General features: G+C 46.0%; 1 protein-coding gene across 6 annotated transcripts in view; it reads left to right on the top strand.

Moving 5' to 3' along the window:
- PTPRU (protein tyrosine phosphatase receptor type U) overlaps window positions 1–19,799 on the top strand; it is an 83,671-nt gene that overhangs the window by 20,372 nt on the left and 43,500 nt on the right. For all 6 annotated transcript variants that reach the window (XM_004266564.4, XM_049712186.1, XM_049712191.1 and 3 more), the window contains exons 3-10: window positions 708–979; window positions 1,481–1,562; window positions 1,667–1,782; window positions 2,191–2,365; window positions 2,966–3,259; window positions 13,966–14,274; window positions 19,010–19,119; window positions 19,467–19,668. In XM_004266564.4, the coding sequence (XP_004266612.1) occupies window positions 708–979; window positions 1,481–1,562; window positions 1,667–1,782; window positions 2,191–2,365; window positions 2,966–3,259; window positions 13,966–14,274; window positions 19,010–19,119; window positions 19,467–19,668 (1,560 nt within the window). The remainder of the gene's footprint in view (window positions 1–707; window positions 980–1,480; window positions 1,563–1,666; window positions 1,783–2,190; window positions 2,366–2,965; window positions 3,260–13,965; window positions 14,275–19,009; window positions 19,120–19,466; window positions 19,669–19,799) is intronic.

Raw genomic sequence — 19,799 nt, 5'->3', positions numbered from 1 at the left:
CCCTCTCCCCCACTCCCAGCATACAGCTTGGATCTCTGGGGCAGGGGCAGGGCTGCCTTTCTCCAGGTTTGAAATCAAGAGAGTTGTATCCCAGGAGTTTAGATTGAGGGGCTGGGGGCTGGAAGGGAAGTTAGAGCCCTTTCATTCCATCTCTGTTCTGTAAGTTCATTCAGCTTGCAGACCTGTGCTGGGGACACAGTGGAGCCCTGAGGCATCACAGGCTGGTGGGGAGAGCGGTACATACTTTATTAATGATCCAGGGGCCAGGAGAGACACCCATAGAGGGATGGAGAGGGAGGGCTTCAGAAGAGGTGGACTTTGAGGGCCTGTCATGTGCTGGACTCTTGACTCCTGAGATGAGTGTCCTAGTCCTTGCCTCCCAGGACAGCTCGGAATGTGGGGAAAGCTGTGGATTAGCACGAGCTTGGACTGGGGTCATAAAGGGCGAGGTGAGGAGCCAGAAAGGGGTTTTGGCCCAGCCAGATTTGTGTGTTTTTTTGCTGCTCCAAGTCTTTACTTTGGGAAACAGATGCAGGGAAATGAAGGGACTTACCCAGTGAGTCAGAGCTGGGACCAGAACTCAGGCCGCTGACTCCAGATGGGTCCAAATGCCTGGAGTCCTTTGTTTCTGCCTCCTCCTCTGTGCCCACCTGACCCTGGTCCTCCCCTGAGTTCTCAGCTCCTGCCTCTTCCTCCTCTCTTTCCAGGCTCCTACTTGATGGTCAATGCTTCCCAGCATGCTCCAGGCCAGAGGGCCCATGTCATCTTCCAGAGTCTGAGTGAGAATGACACCCACTGTGTGCAGTTCAGCTACTTCCTGTACAGTCGGGATGGGCACAGCCCGGGCACTTTGGGCATCTATGTGCGTGTCAATGGGGGTCCCCTGGGCAGTGCCGTCTGGAATATGACTGGATCCCACGGCCGCCAGTGGCACCAGGCTGAGCTGGCTGTCAGCACCTTCTGGCCCAATGAATATCAGGTGGGCTGGGTTCAGTCTGCGGTCAGTCTGTGCTTGGGGGTGTGGGTAGAGGGGTGTCAGCATGAGATCAGAGTAAGCAAGTGGCCTAGGTTGGAATTAGTTTGTGTCAGCATCAGGAGTCAGTCTGTGGTCAGCATTGGGTTCTTCAGTGATGGTTCAGTCTGGTTCAGTGTCAGAGATTGTTATTAGGAGTAGTTTATGGCTGGGGTAGAGGTGAGTTGGAATAGTGCTGACTTGGAAACCCTGTCTGGCTGGGAAGTTTTGTGGCTTGAAGGTAACAGTCCAGGATTGGGATGGAACCTCTGGCCTTGACCTTGTTAGCTCTGGGTGCTGACACCCCTTTCCACAACAAGCTGGCTTGGTATGGAGGGTAACTGTGAGCTGGGCTGCTTGTTGAGGAGGATGGGGCTGGAGCACAGCTGAAAGGGGGCTCTTGTGGGCATCTCCCCAGGCAGGGCTGGAGGGATGTCAGCATGACAGGGACCCTCCCACCTCCCCCAGGTGCTGTTTGAGGCCCTCATCTCCTCAGACCGCAGGGGCTACATGGGCCTAGATGACATCCTGCTTCTCAGCTACCCCTGCGGTGAGTCCCAGCCCACTGGGGTGCAGGGTGAGGGGTACGGGTGGCTGCGGCTCCTGCTGACAGGGGGCACGAGCCCAGCTCACACCAAGGCTCTGTTCCGGCAGCAAAGGCCCCACACTTCTCCCGCCTGGGCGACGTGGAGGTCAATGCGGGCCAGAACGCCTCGTTCCAGTGCATGGCTGCTGGCAGAGCAGCGGAGGCCGAGCGCTTCCTTCTGCAGGTGAGGTGGGTGGGGTGGGAGTGTGGGGGGACCTTGGCCAACTTCTTATGAAAAGTTCTGGCTCCTCTGCGGAATGCTGAGTCCTTCCGTTATTCTCCAGCACCCATACACATGCGTCCTGGCTCTCCCTAGGCTCTGCTCTGCCCTCTTGGGTGCCCCATCCCCCGAGGACAGAGAGCGGCTCCAGGATCCTCCAACCACACCTTCCATCAAAGGCAGAGCGACCACATTCCCTTAATCAGACCCACACCTTCCTGTGGCAGAGCTGGTTCCAGGAACCCCAAATGCCCCTGTGTAGTAGGGATGGCTAAATGGGGCCGGGACATTTACTCCCTCGCCCGGGTCACAGCGAGATCTGGACCTTTCTTCCCCGGCGCCCATGACCCATTGGCCCCTCTCCCCGCTCAGCGACAGAGCGGGGCACTGGTGCCCGCGGCCGGCGTGAGGCACATCAGCCACCGGCGCTTCCTGGCCACCTTCCCGCTGGCCGCCGTGCGCCGCGCGGAGCAGGACCTGTACCGCTGCGTGTCCCAGGCCCAGCGTGGCGTGGGCGTCTCCAACTTCGCAGAGCTAATCGTCAAAGGTGAGCTCGGGGACGCTTGCGGAGGGCGGGCCTCCGAGGGGCGGGGCGAGCGGAGGGTGGGGGCGCAGGTTCTACCAGGGGGCGGAGTCTTGTCAGGGGGCGTGGCCCATGGACGGGTAGGGAAGGAAGGGTTTGACCAGGGGCGTGGTCTGACCGCGGGGCGGGGCTTGCGGAGGGGCACAATCTCACCTGCGACCAGGTCGGACTGGTGGTGAGGGGATGTGACTGAGAGGTGGGCCCGCGTGGGGGCTGGGTCAAGGTGTGAGCCCGGCGAGGCGGGATCTGGCTATTGGGCCCTAGGGTTGACTGGAGCGGGCAAGCGATCAGTCCTTGGACGCGAGGACTTGGGGATTCAGAAAGGAGTGAGGGAGAGGGTGTAGGCTGAGGGGTGAGGACGGGGTCAGCTTTTGGAGTGGGGAGCTTCTTAGGCCCTGGGGATTTAGTGGGGGGAGGCAGTCTAGTCTAGGGCTTGGGGGCTGCGTGAGGAGCCTGGGGGGACAGGAGGGCTCTTGGGTTTTTGGGTGTGGTGGGGTGAGGAGCTGAGGGCCAGGAATTCATAGCGGCATCCGCGGGCTCCGTCTCTCTCCCATCTCCTTGCAGAGCCCCCTACCCCCATTGCGCCCCCGCAGCTACTGCGCGCTGGTCCCACCTACCTCATCATCCAGCTCAACACCAACTCCATCATTGGCGACGGGCCGATCGTGCGTAAGGAGATTGAGTACCGCATGGCGCGCGGCCCGTGGGCGGAGGTTCACGCGGTCAGCCTGCAGACCTACAAGCTGTGGCACCTCGACCCCGACACGGAGTACGAGATCAGCGTCCTGCTCACGCGCCCCGGTGACGGCGGCACAGGCCGCCCCGGGCCGCCCCTCGTCAGCCGCACCAAGTGCGCAGGTGGGTGCCTCCTGGCTCCACTCCCTCCTCCAGATACCCGGGTATGGACTCAGGGCAACCGAGGGGCGAAGGGTACATTCCGAGCGGTAGTATGGCCTCGATCTGTGCTTCTAAAACCTTCTAAAACATCGTGACCTTCCCTCAATCCTAGTTATGGTAAAGAAAATAATGATAGCTAACATTTCACTTTGTGATGGACATTTATACATATATTGTGTGTGTATCATTTATTGATTTAAAACTCAGAACAACACCATGATCTAGGTACTCTTGTCATACCCATTGTACAGATGAGGTGTAAAATCTGTAACCTCTGTACAGATTATTAACAGAGATGTTAAGTGACTGGCTCAAAGTCACACAGCTAGTAAGCAGCAGAGCAGTAAGGGATTGGAACCCTTGACCGGCTGTCTTCAGAATCTGTGTTCTTAATTCTACATTATATCATCTAGATAAAATAAACAACTAAACACCATAAAATAAAAGTGTTATTAAATTCTAGCTGGATTCTCTTGTCTGGGCAATTGAGCCTGTAGTCTGCTTTTGCTTGTTTCAAAGGGTAATGCAGCTGTTACGAGCAATGGCACACCTGCACCAGGGGAGACTTTATTGTTTAATCAGAAGAGAAATTGACAACAGAACAATTTTCTTACTCTGTGATTTCAGCGTTTTTGTTGTTGTTGAATTTTTATTGAGATATAAAAGATTCATATGCGGTTGTAAGAAAAAATATAAGAGAAATTTCCTTATACACTTTACCCTGTTTCCTGCATTTTGCAAAACTGTAGTATAAATCACACTCAAGATACTGACATTGTTAAAATACACAGATCTCATTCAGACTTCCCCAGTTTCATTTGTCCTGATTTGTGTGTATCTGTGTATATTTAGTTCTATACAGTTTATCACATGTGTTGGTTGCTTTGTGTATTTACCACCACAGTCAAGATAGTGAACAGTTCAATCAGCTTAAGGATCCTTCGTTGCTCTTTTATATCATTTCTGTCCCTTCCTCCACCCCCAACCCCTGGTTACCACTAATTTGTCCTTCATTTCTAAAATTTTGTCACTTTAGAAATGTTATATAGATAAAGAAATCATACAGTGTATAACTTTTGGAATCGGCTTTTTTATTTGATAGCAGCTTTATGAGATATAATTCACACCTCATACATTTCATTCATTAGAGTGTACAATTCAGTGGTTTTTAGTATATTTACAAAGTTGTGCAACCATCACCACAATCAATTTTAGAACATTTTTCATCTCCCCCAAAGGGAACCTTGTATTCTTTTGCAGTCCACCCCTCCCCTCATTTCCCCCTAATTCCTTCGGCTCAAGGCAGCCACTAATTTACTTTTTGTCTCTATAGATTTGCCTCTTTGTGGACATTTCGTATAAATGGAATCATACAATATGTAGTCTTTAGTGATTGGCTTCTTTCACTTAGCACAATTTTTCAAGGTTTATCCATGTTGTGGCATGCATTAGTATTTTTTTAAAATAAATTTATTTATTTTATTTTTGGCTGCGTTGGGTCTTTGTTGCTGCACACGGGCTTTCTCTAGTTGCGGCAAACGAGGGCTACTCTTCTTGTGGTGCACAGGCTTCTCATTGTGGTGGCTTCTTTTGTTGCGGAGCATGGGCTCTAGGCCACGCGGGCTTCAGTAGTTGTGGCTCGTGGGCTCTAGAGCGCAGGCTCAATAGTTGTGACGCACAGGCTTAGTTGCTCCGCGGCATGTGGGATCTTCCTGGACCAGGGCTCGAACCTGCGTCCCCTGCATTGGCAGGCGTATTCTTAACCACTGTGCCTCCAGGGAAATCCCGGCACCAGGGAAGTCCCAGTACTTTTTATTGTTGAATAATATTTTGTTTTGTAGACATACCATAATTTACTTATCCATTCATCGGTTGGTAGGCATTTGCGTTTTTTATACTTGTTGGTTGTTATGAACAGTATTCTTATGAATATTAAAGTACAGGGTTTGGTATGGACATATGTTTTCATTTCTCCTGGGTGTATATATATATATATAGTATGGTAACTGTGTTTAACCATTTAGGGAACTGCTGGACTGTTTTCCAAAGCAACCACTCCACTTTACATTCTCATCAGCAGTGTATGGGGGTTCCAGTTTCTCTACATTCTCACTAACACTTGTTATTATCTGTCTTCTGATTATAACCGTCCTAGTGGGTATGAAGTGGTGTCTCATTGTGGTGTTGCATTTCCCTGATGGTTAATGATATTGAACTTTTTTCATGTGCTTATTGGCCATTTATATGTCTTCTCTGTAGAAATGTCTATTCAGATCCTTTACTCATTTTTAAGTTCAGTTTTTTATTATTGAGTTGTAAAAGTTCTTTACATGTTCTGGATACTAAACCCTTATCAGATATACTTGCAAGTGTTTTCTTCCATTCTGTGGGTTGTCTTTTAGTTTTCTTAATGGTGTCCTTTGAAGCACAAAGGTTTTTCATTTTGATGAAGTACAATTTATCTGTTTTTTCTTTTGTTTGCGCTTTCAATGTCATATCTAAAAAAACATTGCCTAATCCAAAGTCACGAAGATTTACCCTTATTTTTTTCTAAGAGTTTTATAGTTTTGGCTCTTACATTTAGGTCCTTGATCCATTTTGAGTGAATTTTTGTATATGGTGTGAGGTAGGAGTCCAATCTCATTCTTTTGCTTGCCGATGTCCACTTGTTCCAGCACCATTTATTGAAAAGACTATTCTTCTCCCATTGAATTGTCTTGGCACTGAGATTTGCTTTTTTGCTTATTGTAATTTCCTGGAGATTCATCCAGTTGTGTAAATCAATAGTTCATTCCTTTTTAATGCTGAGTAGTATTTCATGGTGTGGATATACCAGAGTTTGTTTAACCATTTATCTGTTGAAGGACACTTGAACTGGTCCCAGTTTTTGGTTATTACAAGTAGAGCTGCTATGAACATTCATTTGCAAGTTTTTCATGAACATAATTTTTCATATTTTTCTGGGATAGATGCCTGAGGGTACAATTAATGGATCATATGGTAATTGAATATTTGGTTTTATTGGGAGCTGTCAGAGAGGCTGTATTGTTTTACATTCTCACCAGCAATATATGAGTGATCCAGTTTTCTACATCCTTGCCAGCATTTGGTGCTGTCATTATTATTATTTTTTTAAAAAATTTTAGCCATTCTGAGAGGTGTGTAGTAATACCCTATCCTGGTCTTAATTTGCATTTCTTTAATGCCTTGTGATGTTAAACATCTTTTCATGTGCTGTTTGCCATCTGTATATCCTCTTTGGTGAATTATTCATGTCCTTGCCCATTTAAAAATAAATAAATAATTAATTAATTTTTGGCTGCATTGGGTCTTCGTTGCTGCATGTGGGCTTTTCTCTAGTTGTGGCGAGCAGGGGCAACTCTTTGTTGCGGTGCACAGGCTTCTCATTGCAGTGGCTTCTCTTGTTATGGGGCACGGGCTCTAGGCGTGTGGGCTTCAGTAGTTGTGGCACTCGGGCTCAGTAGTTGTGGATCGTGGGCTCTAGAGCACAGGCTCAGTAGTTGTGACACACAGGCTTAGTTACTCCGTGGCATGTGGGGTCTTCCCGGGTCAGGGCTTCAACCCATGTCCCCTGCCTTGGCAAGCGGATTTCTTTTTTTCTCTTTTTTTAATTGATCCTTATTGGAGTATAATTGCTTCACAATACTGTGTTAGTTTCTGTTGTACACCAGAGTGAATCAGCCATATGTATACATATATCCCTATATCCCCTCCCTCTTGAGCCTCCCTCCCATCCTCCCTATCCCACCCCTGTAGGTCATCGTAAAGCACCAAGCTGAGCTTCCTGTGCTACGCAGCTGCTTCCCACTAGCTAACTATTTTACATTCAGTAGTGTATATATGTCGATGCTACTCTCACTTCATCCCAGCTTCCCCCTCCCACCCCGTGTCCTCAAGTCCATTGTCTATGTCTACATCTTTATTCCTGCCCTGCAACTAGGTTCATCAGTACCATTTTTTAATTTTTAGATTCCATATATATGTGTTAGCATATGGTATTTGTTTTCTCTTTCTGACTTAGTTCACTCTGTATGACAGACTCTAGGTCCCTCCACCTCACTACAAATAACTCAATTTCGTTTCTTTTTATGGCTAAGTAACATTCCCTTGTATATACGGCAGGCAGATTCTTAACCACTGTGCCAGCAGGGAAGTCCCTGTCCTTGCCCATTTTCTAATTGGATTATTCACTTTATATTGTTGAGCTTTGAGAGCTCTTTACACATTCTAGATACTAGTCCTTTTTTGGGTATGTAGTTTGTAAATGTTTTCCCCTGGCTTTTAGCTTGTCTTTTTATCCTCTTCACCTGAGCTTTCACAGAGCAACCATTTTTAATTTTGATGAGGGCCAATTTATCAAAATTTTCTTTTATGAATTGTGCTTTTGATGTCAAATTTAAGAACTCCTTGCCTAGCCCTAGATCCCCAAAATTTTCTCCTTTAAAAAAAAAAAAAGAAAAGAAAAGTGTTATAGTTTTACATGCAAGTCCGTGATCCATTTTGAGTTAATTTTTGGATAAGCTACATGCTTAGGTCGAGGTTTATTTATTTTTTGCCAGTCAGTATTCTTAAGTGTTTTAAAAAGCTGATCCGGGAACCATCTAAAATAGTTTAATGCCATATTTAGAGAGACCCTTGGGTGTTGGGTAAGAGTATTCCAGTGGAAGTTACTTTCTAGCTGAGGGATCTGAGTCAGGTTACTTAACCTCCCCAAGCTTTAGTCCCCTTGTTTTATAACATGGGAATGATGATAATCCTTACCGTACAGGGTTAGTGTGAAGATTCATTCAACACATGTTTATTGAGTGCCTATTATGTGTCACATACTGTTTAGTTGCTAGGGATATAAGACTGCGACCAAGACAGACAAAAGCCACTAGTGAGTGAGTTCCTCGTGCCGGAGCTCTGCATGGAACTCATATTCTGGCGGAGGAGACAGTAAACAAGTGAAATATACGGATGGTCAGATGATGACCAGGGCTGTGAAGGTTAAAGCGGGAAGGGGGATGGGGTGTGGGGGCAGGAGAATTGTCATTTCAAAAAGGCTCAGGGATCATTTTGCTGAGAAGGTGACATTTGAGCAGAGACCTGAAGGAGGTGAGGGACAGTGCCACGCAGGAAGCTGGAGGAATTGCTGGGGGAAGGGGCATTCCAGGCAGACGTAATAGCAAGGAAGTCTGTATAGCGTGCTTGGCATGTGTGAGGAGCAGCAAGGAGACCAGTAGAACTGTGGTCTAGTGACTGAGGGGGAGCTGGCAGGAGAGAAGGTCAGAGTCATGCTGGGGATGTGGGACTCAGAGCCATTTTACGCTGGGTGGGCTGGGGAGCCATTGCGGGTTTGGAGAGCAGGAATGACATCACTTACTATGTTTAAAAGGATCACTTTGGTCCTTTTGTGGAGAATAGATTCCAGGAGGGCAAGGGGACCAGAGGAGAGACCAGTGAGGAGGCTACTGCCACAATTCAGCTGGGACATGGTGGAGGCTGGGAGCTGGGAGGAAGTAGTGGTGGTGGTGGTGAAAAGTGGTTTATTTTCTGGGTTTGTTTTGAAGGTAGAGCTAACTGCATTTGTTCATGGATTGGATGTGCAGTGAGAGAAGGAAATAGAAGTCAAGGATGGCTCCAAGGTGTTTTGCTTGAGCAGCAAGAAGGATGGAGTTATCATTTACTGCGAGGGAGCAGACTGCGGGAGGAGCAGGTGTAGTAGACGGGGTGCCATAGATAAGGAGTTCTGTGCTGGAAATGTTGACTTTGAGATGCCTATTAGACGTTCAGGTGGAGATATCTATCAGGTGGATGGATTTACGAGTATGGCGTTCAGGGAAGAGGTTCGGGCTGCAGATATAAATTTGAAAGTCATCAGTATAGATATGGTATAGATGGTATTTACATCCATGACACAGGATGAGATCTCTTATCATGGTGGTTCTCAATTGGGGGATGATTTTGTCTCCCAGGAGACATCTGCAGGGTCTGGAGACATACTGGTTGTAACAACGTGGGGTGGGGTGCTAATGGCGTCTAAGGGGTAGAGGAAGCCAGAGAAGCTGATAAACATCCTACAGTGTATAAACAGCCTCTTCAACAAAGAATTATCTAGTCCGAAACATCAATAATGCTGAGGTTGAGAACCCCTGATTTAGTCCTTAGATTTTAGGGAATAAGTGTAGGTGGAAAAGAGAAAAGCAGTGAAGCCTGAACCGTGGGACCCTCCAGTGTTTTGGGTTAAATGCAGGTGATGGCATGCAAATGCATTAAATGCCTGTGAAGTATAGTGCCTAACACACAGTAAGCACTCAGTAAATGACAACTATTGTTGCTATGGTGTTTTTAACTCTTCAAAGCCAGTTCTGGTCAGGTACTTAGAATAAAAGAAATCAGAGCTGGGGATCCACAGAGAATCTCTCTTCTACGCTCCTTAATGTACAGATGAAACCCAGAGAGAGGAAGGCACTTGCCTGTGATCATACAGTGGGTTAAGAACCCATGTTTCATGGTGACAGCTGTTGTTCGTTCCCATTTCACAGATGAGAAAACTGAGATGTAGTCACTTGCCCAAATCTACGCAGTGAGTCTGTAGCAGAGTCAGAACCAAAGTTGGAATGTCCTGCCTTCCAGTCTAGTGTTTGAAACTACCACCACTGTCACGACCACACCATCAGGAACAGCAACAGCAGATGCCATTGTGGGCTGAGTGCCCACTTTGTGCCAGCACTGCTAAACACTTTACACAGGCTGGCCGGGACGGGACCTGGGGCAGGGACCAAGCAGACAGGATCCGGACAGCTCACCCTGCCTTCTCTTCGTTGGCATCACCACCCTTCCTTGCTTAGACGCCTTGGCCCATAGTTGTTTTGCTGTTGGCCAGCTGTGTTGTCATCTCCCTGGTCCCCATGAAACTCTGCTCCCACAATATTATTTAATGTAAAAACAATAATATAACGTCAGTAGAAGGCATTCAAAAGAAATCACTCTAAATCTCACCATCCTAGCCCAACAGCTGTTTTAGTTTTCCTGCCTTCTTCAAATCTCTGCCCACATGCCTACAGTACACATTTCACACCCTTGTCATTGGGATGTAGAAAGCATTCTGTATTCTGCTTCCTTTTCTTGGTGGTGTTACATGTGTTATGTTGTTTATAATTATGTTTATTGGCTGTAGGAGTCCACTGAGTGTCTCCATATGGCTGGGCTATTTGTCTCTAGATTCCTGTTATTGTGAATAATACCATATTGAAAAATTTAGTGCTTATCGTGCTTTCTTTCCTCCTTGAGTTATTTCTTTGAGATAGGTAGTCAGGGGTGGTTTAAGAAAGGACTTTGACATATATTGCTTTAAAAATGGTCGCACTAATTTATACTGTTACTATAAAGGGTGCTGCTTTATATAAGGGTGTATTTCACCCTTAGAGTGCACATATTAATTAATCAACTACTATAAGTTAGACCATCTCATGTAACTCTCACACTTGCTTTTCAAAGTAGGTGTTACTGTATCTCCATTTTTTAGTCAAGGAACTTGATGTTTAAAAGGGGGTTAAATCACTTGCCTGAAGTCACAGAACTAATGAGAGGTGGAGATGATAGGATTTGAACTCTGGAGCACCCGACCCCACTCCAAAGCCCCTTCCTCAAGAAACAGAACGTTGCAGGATTATCGAATCCTCCTTAACATCATTAAAATCAACACATTTTGGCCTAATTTAACAGATGTTAACTGTTAGCCTTCTTGTTTTAATGTGCATTTTGACCTTTGATCTCTGAGTAACCTACAGCCATATGGAATTTAGAGAGACGGGGCTTTGAGGTCCCCAAGTTCTGTTTTGCCAGTGTGTGCTGGCAGCTGAAGAGAGTGTGTCTGGGTGCCAGATGGTTTTTGGAAACACAGAGAGACTCATGAATTCACACCCCTCAATCAACATATCAGCCTTTAGTCAACAAACTATTTGAGCCCCTGGATCTGCCCAGATTTGTTCAGGGTGGGGAGAGGAAGAAATGTGAGCTTTCTTTTCAAAGACCCCTTCTTCCAGCGAGGCGGATGGGGGCTAACGCAGCTGTTGGAGAATGAGATACCCAAGCACGAGGGTGAAAGTTTCATCCTCCAAGTTAGAGGTTACCATTTTGTGCCCTGCAAAGTGGTTTTAAGAAACCTGAGTAGGTTGCCAGTATTTAAAAATCTGGAGATTTCACACACACAGATCGGAATTTCTGGCTTCTCTTAAGAAATGGGAGGATCTGGCAACCCTGAGCCTGTAGTCCTGCATGGCGATATCTCCTGGAACTGAGTGGCAGCTGCCCCTTTTGGATGGGACACTTACAGTCTTGTTGGTCATGGTCCCAACCCAGCCTGTGTTACCGGTTTATATTTAACGTTTCATGTCCTTCTCTAAATGCTGCCAGATGGTGAAGGAAGCAGTACACTTTGGCCAAACCTGGAAGGATGGCAAAGAATGTGGAGCAGGTGTTCCCGGGGGTGGGGATGGTGTGAGCAGAGCTGCAGGGAAACGAGATCCACTCTCACTGGTGCAAATAAAGCCATGGTCCTTGGCTTTAGTAGACATAGACATAGACATGGACACTGACATAGACATACACACTTTGGGACAGGACACATCGGGCAGCCAGGACCAGAGCCAGAAAGTCAAGGGATAAAGCAAGGATCTCTGAACAAGATGGCAGAGTGAGCACTCACCAAATCCTCCCACTCCTGTCCAAACACATAAGAACGATGGGTTAAAACAAAACTATATAGAAAACCATTAGGAAAATCTCTGTACGCCAGGAACGGGAGAGAAAACACAGGTGTGGTAAGTGGGCTTGCAGCCAGCAACCCTCAGGTTGCAGTGAGCAGGGAGCCAGCCCTTTAACGTTTTTGTCGGGTGGGGATCGGGTCTGCCTCGTTTGTGGGGAGAAGAGAGCCAGGCTCTCTGTAAGAAGTCAAGAGGTGGGCCTTGCTCTTAGCATGTGCTGAAATCTCTCTTTGGTGGTCTGGTGTATGACTGGAGACTGCCACTTGCCTGTGGTCCAGGGAAGGAAGGAAAGCTCCTGGGCGGAAACAAACTTGCATTGTGCTGTCCTTGGGACCAGTGTCTAAAGCTGTGCCACCTGCCCAGGCGTTCCCAGGTAAAGAGCAGCCTGATGTTTCTCTTTGCATCATCTTTGTAAAGAGCATCCTGAGCAAATTAATCGTATAAAAATGATAACAGGGTCATACTTAATGATCTTAAGAGGACAAGCAGTAGTGCTTTCTTTCCTGTTCATTAAGGTGTGTCCTGAGGTCCTCTAACTGGGGAAACTTTGCAGGTGTCACAGAACCTGCACAGTCAGGGGGCAAGAGAGAAGAGGATCATTAGTAATCTTGGCTTCTTCCATCATTTTATAGATGAGGAAACTGAGGCCCAGAGATTTGCTTAGGATCACACAGCTGGTCAATGCAGATGCAGGATGGGTCTGAGCCCCCCGGGCTCCATCCTGGCTTTGCTTCAGAAGCCTTGATTTCTTTACTTATAAAATGAGGATAACTTTCTGGTTTTATGGAATCATCAAGAGGCTGTAAAGCAGAGTAATATACACCTCTCTTGTGTTGGGGTAGCTGCCTCTCCAGAGGCATTGGTGTGATTTATTTTTATTTTTTGGACAGTGAATTCCTCATGGGGAGGCAGGGTAGTGGTGGTTAAGAGTGTGGATTCTGAAGCCAGCCTGTCCAGGTTTGGATCCCAGCTTTACCACTTACTGTCTGTGCGACTGTGGGCAAGTTACTTATCTCTCCTGTGTGCCTCCATTTCTACATGTGTGTAACAGGGCTAATAATTGCACCTGTCTATTGGATTACAGAGAGGATTGAATGAGATAAAGCATTTTAAAGCCTCTGAACAATGCCTAGCACATACAAAGCCTCTAATAAATGTTAACAGCCATTATCATCATCATCATCATTATCATCATCTAACAGATTGTATTTCCCTTTTTGCTTTGGCAGCCAGGAAACTCACCACCTAATTTGAATCTTATCTTTAGCTCCACATAGAACCTAATGACATGCATTTCTATTTTTCTAACATTCTCTGGCATTATTTAACTATTTGCCTCTCATTTCCCCCATCATCCTGACTTCTCTATACTATTGTATCATATATATTACTATAAGCTGTTTTAGAACAAGTTTGGAATTAATAAATTAAGGAAAATACAGCAGTTGGTTGATTCAGACTGTCTTGACATCCTCCAGCACGATCTTGAAATAGGAGGTGAACTGTACTATTAAAAAAAATTATAGCTAAAAATTTCGAGGGCCTGTTGTGTATTAGCCATTATTGCACATGCTTTGCATGTATTACCTTAAACCTCACAGCCATCCTATGAGGTAGGGCCTATTATTCCATTTTGCAGTTGAGAAAAGTAAAGCTCAGAGAGGTGAAGCAGCTTAGCTAGTGGTTGCCAGCTGCAAGTGGCAGAGCCAGGATTCAGATGTGGCCCCACCTGACTCCAAACACACTTTTACTCACTGTTTGCTCTTCTAGGGGGTCTCTTGGACTCTTGGGGGCAAAGGAGGGTTGATATCAGTCAGCTGAATGATGTTTTCTCTCTCATCTACTCTTCTTTTCCCATTTCTCCTACCTTTTCTCTCTGCTTCCTGGGTTGCCCAGAGCCCATGAGGGCCCCCAAAGGCCTGGCTTTTGCTGAGATCCAGGCCCGCCAGCTGACCCTGCAGTGGGAACCACTGGGCTACAACGTGACACGTTGCCACACCTACACTGTGTCCCTGTGCTATCACTACACCCTGGGCAGCAGCCACAACCAGACCATCCGGGAATGTGTGAAGATAGAGCGGGGTGTCAGCCACTACACCATCAAGAACCTACTACCTTACCGGAATGTCCACGTGCGGCTCGTCCTCACTAACCCCGAGGGGCGCAAGGAGGGCAAGGAGGTCACATTCCAGACGGACGAGGATGGTAAGAGGCCCCCTTATTCCCAGTGTCCTCAGTGCCTCCCACAGACGCTGCATGTCTGAGACTGAAATTGCTATAGGAAATTATTTGCTTAGGATTAAACCGACTGTATAACAGTAAAGTAATGATACTGATATCTGTTCCCCTGAAGACTTTGGGTTAAGATGGTATATTTCTTCCTTAATTGTTTGGGAACATTTAGCAGTGAAGTCATTTGGGCCTGGAGTTTTCTTTGTGGCAGGGTTTTTTAATAGTTTTAATTTTCAAAACAGATATTGGAATACTCAGGTTTTCTACTCTTGTATCAGTTTTGGTATACTGCGTTTTTAAGGAGTTTGATCATTTCACCTAAACTGTCAAATTTCTTGCCACAAAGTTGGTTATAATACTATTTTTTTTTTTTTTGCGGTACGCGGGCCTCTCACTGTTGTGGCCTCTCCCATTGCGGAGCACAGGCTCTGGACGCGCAGGCTCAGCGGCCATGGCTCACGGGCCCAGCCGCTCTGCGGCATGTGGGATCCTCCCGGACCCGGGCACGAACCTGCGTCCCCTGCATCGGCAGGTGGACTCTCAACCACTGCACCACCAGGGAAGCCCTATAATACTATCTTATTATATTTATTGAACATCGGTAGGATCTATAGTGCTATTCCCTTTTTCATTCCTGATATTGGTAATTTGTGTCTTCTCTCTTATTCTCATGTTTCTCATGGTAAGGGTGTATAAATTTTATTAATCTTCCCGAAGAGCCAACTTTTGGCCTAGTTTCTTTTCTTTCTTTTTTTTTTTTTAAATCTGTTTATTTTATTTATGTGTTTTTGACTGCGTTGGGTCTTCATTGCTGTGCGCGGGCTTTCTCTAGTTGGAGCGAGCAGGGGCTACTCTTCGTTGTGGTTCACGGGCCTCTCATTGCGGTGGCCTCTCTTGTTGTGGAGCACAGGCTCTAGGCTCGCCGTCTCTAGAGCGCAGGCTCAGCAGTTGTGGCACACAGGCTCAGTTGCTTCCACGGCATGTGGGATATTCCCGGACCAGGGCTCAAACCCGTGACCTCTGCATTGGCAGGAGGATTCTTAACCACTGCGCCACCAGAGAAGCCCCTAGTTTATTTTCTTTATTGAATATTTTCTATTCTTTATTTCTTTTTTTTAAAAAAATACTTTCTTTGGATTTGATCGGCTTCTCTTTTACCTTTTTTTTTTTTTTTTGCGTTACGCGGGCCTCTCACTGTTGTGGCCTCTCCTGTTGCGGAGCACAGGCTCCGGACGCGCAGGCTCAGCGGCCGTGGCTCACGGGCCTAGCCGCTCCGCAGCATGTGGGATCTTCCCGGACCGGGGCACAAACCCGTGTCCCCTGCATCGGCGGGCGGACTCTCAACCACTGTGCCACCAGGGAAGCCCTCTTTTAGCTTTTTGAGATAGAAACTTATTAGATCATTGATTTTGAGCATTTCTTTATTTCTAATATATACATGTAAAGCTATAAAATTCCCTCTAGCCCCTGCTTTAGCTGCACCCACAGGTTCTGATATATCCTATCTTCAGTATCATTCAGTTTAAAATATTTTCTAATTTCTGTTATGATTTCTTCTTTGACCCAAGAGTTATTTAGAATACATTGCTTGATTTCTAAGCAATTGGGATTTTTCTAATTATCTTTTTGTTATTGATTTTTAGCTTACTTCCACTATGGTCAGAGTATATACTCTAGTTTTGGTCTTTTGAAATTTGATCCTTGCTTTATGGCCTGACATATGGTTAAATTTTGATAAATGTTCCATATCTACTTGAAAAAAATAGGTGTTCTGTCCTTGTTGGGTGCAATGTTCTACTTATGTCAAGCTAATATTTATTAAGCATTTACTATATGTCAAGCACTATTCTGAATGCTTTTCACGTATTAATGCATATGGTCCTCATGACAACCCTATTTGGTTATTTTCTATTACCATTCCCATTTTACAGATGAGGCACATAGCTAGTAGATGGGTAGCAGAGCTGGGTTTCAAACCTGGCCATCTGTTTGAGAGTTGTTTTTCTTAACAGCTACACTCTAATGCCAGCAAAAGCGTTCTCCAGATTGCTGTAAAATCCCAGGTAACCCCAAGCTCCTTGGTTAATTGTTTTTTGTTTTGTTTTGTTTTTTGCTTCCTCACATATGCAGTTTTCTGTTCTTCACAGCAGCATCCCAGATATAAAATTCAACTCCTTCCTTGATTTCCAGAAAACCCCACTCACTTGAGGCAACGTGTATCCTCTACGCCCTGCACTGATGTGCTGAGGATTTGCTGGGGATGGGAGTGAGGACTAGAGGAGTTTACCCTGAATCACTGCAAATGTAGGAAAGGAAGAATAACTTTTTTCTTCTACTCATGTTAGGTTCATTGGTTGGGGCCTTGTAAATTAGATGGAGAAAAGACAGATTAACAAGAGAAAAACAAACAGGAGTTTATTTTTATTTATTTATCTTATTAAAAAGTTTTAAATTGAGGTATAATTGATTTACAGTATTGTGTTAGTTTCAGGTGTACAGCAAAGTGATTCAGATATAAGATATATATATACATATACATATTTTTTCGGATTATTTTCCATTCTAGGAAATAGTAGTTTATGAACACATGCATCACCCATAACAGGGGAGTACTCAGTGATGAGTAACTCAAAGGGGTGGTGAGAACTGGGACTTATATAGTGTCCTAACAAAAGAACAATGAGTTTTTAGAGAAGTGACAAGACAAAGGAAAAGGGCTTTGAGCTTCTAGGGGCAGCAAATTAGGGGAAGTCAAATATATGGGGAAACTAATGGTAGTCTTTAAAGTTTTTTAGGTAGATTCCTCCAGGCTGATAAGGGTCTAGTTTTCTCAGTGATTAACTTCTGTCCTTTCTGGTAGAGAGGGGAAGGGGGGACCTTTACAAATTTATGTCCTACTTTTAGGCAAATAGGGGGAGGGCAGAGAATTTTTTCTCATGTATGCTCCTACATTGCCTTCTCAATTCAGCTCAAAATCGTCCTTATACCAAGAGGCATATTTTGGGTAGCATATACTGATACGCTTCTTAAGTAACCTCAAACTGAGTATCAGACTGCTCCATTCTTAAAATCTGTTGACCTTTCCCCTCCCCCCCACTAGGTACGTTGTTGTGGCTGCTTCACACCCCCTCCCCCAACCCTGGCCAGGCCTCACTTGGTTTACTTAGTTTTCTTTCTTCTTTCTCTGTCCCTCTTCTCCCCCCTCCCTCTGATAACTGCTCATTATTTAATACTTTTTACTTTTCACTGAAGTATTAGTATCATACTTACGGGAAGTGTGCTTATCTTAAGTGGTCAGCTCAAAGCATTCTCAAAGATGGTACACATCAGGATAACCACACCCAGACCAAGAAAAATCATTACCAGCAGCCCAGAAGCCCCCCTTTATGCACCCTCCCCCTCACAACCTTCCAAAGGTAAGCATTATCCTGACCTGTAATGCCACGGATTAATTTCTGCTTGGGTTTGAACATTACATCAGTGGGATCATACAGTGTGTACACTTTTTATGACTGGCTTCTTCCTCTCAGCTTTATGCTTGAGCGATTCAGCCATGTTGTGTGTACAGTGCTAGAGAATTCATTCTCAATGCTGAACGGTCCATTATGTGACTATGCCACATTTATTTTTCTTATTTACTATTGTTGGGCATTTGGGTTGTTTTCAACTATTTTAAATTGTGCTGCAAATAAAATTCTTGTAGATTTTTTTTTCTTGGTAGATATACACATTTCTGATGGGTTTATGCCTAGGAGTAGAATGGCTAGGTTATAGGATATGTGTTCATAATAAGTAGATATATCCAGTTTTCCCAAGTGGTTGTATCAATTTATACTCCCACTAGCAGTGTGTGAACATTTCGGTTGCTCTGCATCCTCACCAACACTTGGAATTGTCTTTTTCCGTTTATCGTTTTGGTGGGTGGATAGTGGTGTCGCCTTGTTAACTGTTCATTTTAACACAAGGCACTTGAGCTGTCCCTGATTGTTATCTGGGTTTCTGCTTTCCGCTATCTTAGTAGTTCAGCTTCCCCACAACATTTTATCAAGGTGTTTTCCCAAACAAAGGCCGTTCTCTTCCTAGAAGAAATTCCTTGAGCCTGCTGTTAAGATGATACCTTAAAACAAAACAAAACAAAAACAAAACCATACCTGAAAGGGCTTCTGCTGAAATGTTGACAGTATTTATCTCTGGGTGATGGAACTGTAGGTGTCATTAATTTTCTTTATGCCTATTTTGATTTTCTACATTGAACATATTGTTTGTGTAATTAGTAATTTTTAGACAAGAAAACAGCTCCACCCATAATCCTGCCACTCTAATGCGGCTGTTTTCATTTTTCTGGCAAATGTCTATATTTTCTGAAAACCACTCAACTGGAACAAAGTAGGAGCATTCATTCTTCTCTGCCAGATGCATCCTGCACAGTGGCCAAAGTGCCAGCTGCCCTTTTCGAGTGCTCGGGCGTAGGCGGAACCATATGAGATGCTGATATTTATTTGCCTTGGGGCTTTATGTACATCACATCATTTAATTCTGGTGAGGGAGGTGTTATTATCATCCCCATTTCACAGATGAGGAAGTTGAGGCTTAGAGAGGCTGAGTGGTCCAAGCATTCCAGCTAGGAAATAGCAAAGCTGGAATCTGAACTCAGGGATCCGGTTCCAAAGCTTGCTTTTCCCTGTCCCATGTCGCCTTTCCCTTGCAGTGCCTGGCGGGATTGCGGCTGAGTCCCTGACCTTCACTCCGCTGGAGGACATGATCTTCCTCAAGTGGGAGGAGCCCCAGGAGCCCAATGGCCTCATCACTCAGTATGAGGTGGGTTTGGACCCTATTACAGCTGGGGCCCCTGGTGGAAGGTGGGCCCACAGGTTGGAGAGGGAAGTGTATGGGGCGGAGGAACACAGGTGATGATCGGGATTCCTTCCACTGTGGCTGCGGTCTGTGCCCCATGTGTTATGGGGACAGAGGCCCTGAAGGCAGAAGAGAGAGGCGAAGGTGCCCAGAGGCCTGGACTAAGGGGCATCCACGGTCCCCCCACCAAGCTTCTCCCCTTTGTCCAACCTTATCCCTAGCTCACCTGAACCATGATGGGTGGGAGGCTATGGGACTAGGGATACCCTTCCCCATCCCTGTGCCCGCCTACCTGCCCATCCTGCCCCCAGATCAGCTACCAGAGCATCGAGTCGTCAGACCCGGCGGTGAATGTGCCAGGCCCACGGCGTACCATCTCCAAGCTCCGCAATGAGACCTACCACGTCTTCTCCAACCTGCACCCGGGCACCACCTACCTGTTCTCCGTGCGGGCCCGCACGGGCAAAGGCTTCGGCCAGGCGGCGCTCACCGAGATCACCACCAATATCTCAGGTGAGCCCCGCCCGACCCGCCCTGGCCCCTTTGGAGGAGGCAGAGTCTCAGGGTTCCATGGGTAGGGGGTGAGGCTTCCTGTGGGTGGTGATGGAGGGCTCCTGCTGAGATAAATGTACCATTTAGAGGTT

The sequence above is a fragment of the Orcinus orca genome, chromosome 1 (assembly GCF_937001465.1).
Source record: "Orcinus orca chromosome 1, mOrcOrc1.1, whole genome shotgun sequence".
NCBI classification, from domain to species: domain Eukaryota; kingdom Metazoa; phylum Chordata; class Mammalia; order Artiodactyla; family Delphinidae; genus Orcinus; species Orcinus orca.
This window is presented reverse-complemented; position numbering and strand designations above follow the sequence as displayed.